Consider the following 4,579-nt stretch of genomic DNA (forward strand, 5'->3'; position numbering starts at 1 on the left):
GACGTGCCAAGGTCGGGGGCGGTTTCTCCTGCTCCGATTGCCTTTCCCCTCCGCAGCGATTTCTCCTGCCAGGCAGGAAGCCTGCGGCGGAGCAAATGGCAGCGCCATGAATTATTCAGTGCCTGAAATGCCTCCGTCGGTGGTTCGGGGCAGGCAGGTGACCCGCTCTCCTTGAGCCGGAGCCCGGCCGCAGCGCCGGGACGGGCCATGCCGCGCTTGCAGCACGCGCATCGTGCTCGTGCCAGGGTTGTGTGTGCACCGGGTGCTCGTGCCGGGGTCCTGCACGCACTGGGTGCTCATGCCAGGGTTTTGTGTGCACCGGGTGCTCGTACCAGGGTCGTGCGCGTACTGGGTGCTTGTGCCAGGGTCGTGCGTGCACCGGGTGCTCGTGCTGGGGTCCTGCGCACACCGGATGCTCGTGCCAGGGTCGTGCGTGCATTGGGTGCTCGTGCCAGGGTTGTGCGCACGCTGGGTGCTTGTGCCGGGGTTGTGTGTGCACCAGGTGCTCATGCCAGGGTCGTGCGTGCACCGGGTGCTCGTGCCAGGGTTGTGTGTGCACCAGGTGCTCGTGCCAGGGTCATGCACGTACTGGGTGCTTGCACCAGGGTCGTGTGCATACCGGGTGCTCGTGCTGGGGTTGTGCTCGCCCCCRGGTGCTCATGCAAGGGTTGTGCAGGGGTTGCACACGCGCGGTGTCCCCACTGCACCCCCCCACTCCTGGTGGACTCTGCCCTCCGCGGGGGCACGGCACGGACGCAGGCGCTGCCCGAAGCCGCCCAGCCCTGGCTGCATCCAGTGGAGCGGGGCCGGGCGGCCCGCGGCGACGGCCCCGGCGGGGCTGCGTGCCACCCCAGCCCGCGCTGCGTCACCCGTGTTTACCTGGCACCGGCTGGGAGCGCGGCGGTCTCCGAGCAACGCCGCCGCCGCAGCTCGCCCTCCCCCGGGGCCGGCACGGCGTGGCCGGGCCGGCGGGGACCCTGCTGAACCCCGGGCACGCGTCTCACCTGCAAGCACGGCCCCGAGCCGGGCTGGGGCACGCGCACCGCGGTGCCCGACCACGGTCCCGGCAGGGCAGCCGGGCCCAAGGACGCACGAGGAGGGTCAGAGCCGGGAGTCGCCCTGCAAATGGGGGTGCAAAGACGATGCCCCGTTTGGCAGCTGGCAGGGGGGAGGGGGTAACAGAGCTCGTGGCTCTTCGCCCTCCCCGTCCCGGTGCTGCCGGCAGCCTCGGGGCCGGCCCCAGCGCGCGGCCCTGCTCCCGGCACGCAGCCGGGCAGCGCCGGCCCCTCCGGAAGCGCGGGAGCCCGCAGCGGGCGGCCGGGCCCGGGGCCGGCCCCGCTCCGACAGCACGGCCTTTGTGCGGGCGCCGCGGCCCGGCGCCGCGGAACAGCGCTGCCTTTGTGCCGCGCGCGGGCGAGCCCGCCGCGCCGGCCCCCAGCCCCAGCCGGCCGGGAGGCGGCGGGCAGTGGGGCAGCACAGCGTGCCCAGGAGGGGCGCAGGGCGGTCTCAGCCCCCCCCACCAGTACAGCACAGCCCAGCATGGGGAGGGGGCCCCAACGAGCCAGGCCTCGTTTGCTGTGGCCGTGCTGGTTCGGAGCCGYCCGGGTGCAGAGACGGGCGCTGCGGCAGCAGCCCTGCCAGCGGGGAGGGCACACGTGGCCCGGGCTGGGGGCACCGCGGCCACCTCCAGCCCGGGAGGGGCGGCCCGTGCGAGACCAGCACAGCAAAGCCGAGGGCAGGGTGTCCTCACACCCCGAGTGTGGCTGAGGCGAGCGGGAGACCGCAGGGCTCGACCCGGCGACCATGAAGAAAGGTAAGCGGCAGCACTCAGGCGGGTCCGGCCCCGGCCCGCKGGGACGCTCCGCTTTCCCCAGGGCTCGGTTCGGTCCCCTCTGCCTGGCAGGAGCTGGAAGGGGTCGGGGCCGGGCGCTGGGATCTCCCCAGAGACCAGTAACAGCTCTGCAGGGACGCAGGTGCGGAGGCAGGACGAGCCCTGGGGACAGCGAGGAAGGTCCGTGCGCAGTGCGAAGGGACWAGCCAGCCGTCCTGCAGTGCCCTCGGCCCCCCCATCCACAGCGGAGGGTCTTGCCGCCGGGCAGAGTACGTCCGGTGCCAGCTCTGCCAGGGCCAGCCCGCAGCAAGTGACAGCGACGCTGTGCCAGCGGGCCGGGACTGCCATCTGCCGGCAAGGCGGCACGTGGGGCACGGCGGGGTCCCTGCACGGCCGCCGCCTGGAAGGCAGAGCCTCCTGCAGACGCAGCGAAGCCGGAGGCACAGACGCRCTCGCACGCTAGCAGCAGCTACCAGCCAGCCCTTTTACTACGAGCAGGTCCGCGGCACCGCAGAGGTCCCCAGCTCCGGCAGAGAGGCCACGGGGCACCCCGAGCTGAGGTGCCAGGAAGGGCGCAGGGGCTTGGGGAGCCCCAGGCTCAGCGACGGCGGCAGCAGAGCGGGGTCGGGACAGCCGCGTCCCTCGAGTTCTGGGACCCCGCGCAGCCGCCTCGCGGGCGCCTGGGCCTCCCCCGGGAGGCTGGCACTGCCCCGTGCAGCGAGGCTCTGGCTTGGGCGAGGGAGGCTCGACTCCTCCCGCGCGCATCGCCGCAGGGGCGGCCGCCGGGGCCAGGCCGGGCCTAGCGTGGAGCCTGCCGGCTGGCTCGGCCACCTCCCCGCGCCGCCTCCCGCTGCTGCTGTTTGCGTCTCTGGATGTCCCGGTAGGCCTGGATGACCCGCGCTCTCTCCTCCTGTACGATGCGCTGGCGAGCAAGAGACATTGGTGGTGCCGCGGATGCCTGGCTCTGGCCCAGGCGAGACGTCAGCAGGAGCCGCTTCCGGCCGGCCTACGAGCAGAGATGGGAATGAGTCAGGAAGCTGAGGAAAGAAGCAGYAGCCAGGACAGGGCTGGGCATGGGAACAACCTGAACAACTCCAAGGAACTGTCACCAGGAGATTGAGGTCACCATTGCCAGGTGCCTTTCCAARTCCAATTTCCAGTCCAAGTCACGTGAGCATAGCTGGGTACAGCCCAGACCTTCAGGTCCTGCCCAAAGGGAGCCGGGACAGAGGAACGGGCTTGGACCGCGTCGCCCGCAGCAGCTCACCTGCTCCGTGGGGCCCCCCCTCCTGGGCCTCGAGGTGATGGTGGGCGGCTGTGTAACAACGTCGCCAAACTCCACTGTGTCTAAGAGAGAAGCAGACCCCAGCATCAGGCAGGAGCTCCCCAGACACGCAGCTCCAGCGCTGCCCACCCTCGGCACCATCTCTCCGAAAACTGCCGGAGTCRAGGGCCGCTCCAGGCAGCCCTCCTGTGCCAGACCCACCTTGGAACAAGCTCTTCTCCAACAAGGCCGCCTTCTTCTCCTCTTTCTTCTTCCGTGCTTTATCCAGTTTCTTTTTCTGAAACCTAAAGAGCTGCATTACATCTAGGGCAGACAGCAAAGCGAGTTTTTACCCCATAGAACACCCTAAAAAGCTGGGGGCCCACAGCTGTCCCCTCCCTGCTCTGGCAACAGCTTTCCTCCTTCCAGCCCTGCAGCAGCAGGAGGGTGACGAGGGTGCTGTGACCCTGGTTTCAGAGATGAGCCTCATGGCCCTCGCACCCGCACCACAAACCACAGCCAGAGACCAGCCGGGCACTGAAGCTGCACTGCAGCACAGGCAAAGCACCCGTCACGCACCCAGAACCTGCTGGGGCACAGCCCCGGGCAGACTCGGCCCAGCCCTGGCATCCCACAGCCTCAGTGGCCCTGATCTTACTCTTTCTTTCTCTTGGATTTCTCCTGGGCCACCTCCTCCCTCTCAGGCTCTCGCTGCAGCTGGTTCTTAGTGAGGAACAGGACACGCTGCACCTCCTGCTCCATGCGGCAGATGTAGGAGCGCTCCGACTCCCCCTTTCCCCTCTTGAACTTCGGCACAGGGATGTCTCCCTGGGCCTCAGCACCTTTCAACTTGGGCGGCTGCTTCTTCTCTGGGAGAGACAGGCAGTGAAATTATTGCAGCACCAATGATCTGGAGGTTCCTTCCCTCCCGCCAGCGGCAACAGGACTGACGGCCCCCAGCAGCTCTTGCAGCTCGTAAGCAGCAAAGGCCCTTCTCAGCYGCCGGGCCCCAGCCGTGCCTCCGTACGGGCCAGGAGGCTACCGCCACAGGAGCGCAGCCAAGCTCCCAGGCATCATCCCGGGGAAGCGGGATGCTGCCCAGCTCCAGCCGCCCCGCGGCTCCACGGAGCGGGCAGCACTCTGCACCCTGGGTACCACTGCCCGGGCAGCCCGGAGCCCTACCTGCCGCCCGCCTCTTCCCAACGCTGCTGCGGCGCCTCATGGCTTCGCGGCTCCTCATGAGCTCCCGCAGGCGGAAAGGGATCTCCTGCTCGTCGAGACGCTTGGGCTTCATGTTGGCCACCTTMTTCTCCTTCCTGGGAGAGAACGAACGTGGCACGAGGCCTGTGCTGAGCCGCTGGGACACGGGGACTTGCCGAGACTCCGGACCCGAGCACGATGGGACACCGGGGCAGCGASACACGGGTGTGACAGGACACGGGAGCACCAGGACCCAGACATGGTGGGACTCGGGACACTGGGAC

General features: G+C 69.2%; 2 protein-coding genes across 2 annotated transcripts in view; one reads left to right on the top strand and one right to left on the bottom strand.

Annotated features, from left to right (window-relative positions):
* Positions 1–175, top strand: part of GPRC5C (G protein-coupled receptor class C group 5 member C) — a 7,715-nt gene extending 7,540 nt beyond the window's left edge. Inside the window, exon 3 of the mRNA XM_085304805.1 lies at positions 57–175. Coding sequence (XP_085160931.1) covers positions 57–175 — 119 coding nt within the window. The remainder of the gene's footprint in view (positions 1–56) is intronic.
* Positions 176–2,301: 2,126 nt separating this feature from the next.
* Positions 2,302–4,431, bottom strand: CCDC137 (coiled-coil domain containing 137). The gene is made up of 5 exons (XM_085304762.1): positions 4,278–4,431; positions 3,754–3,964; positions 3,318–3,400; positions 3,099–3,178; positions 2,302–2,837 (listed from the first exon to the last, which is right to left on the bottom strand). The coding sequence occupies exons 1-5, from the start codon at positions 4,387–4,389 to the stop codon at positions 2,631–2,633; spliced, it is 693 nt and encodes a 230-aa protein (XP_085160888.1). The 5' UTR covers positions 4,390–4,431; the 3' UTR covers positions 2,302–2,630.
* Positions 4,432–4,579: the final 148 nt, after the last annotated feature.

This window comes from Rhea americana, unplaced genomic scaffold (assembly GCF_003343005.1).
Source record: "Rhea americana isolate MKP2758 unplaced genomic scaffold, rheAme1 scaffold_21, whole genome shotgun sequence".
NCBI lineage: Eukaryota > Metazoa > Chordata > Aves > Rheiformes > Rheidae > Rhea > Rhea americana.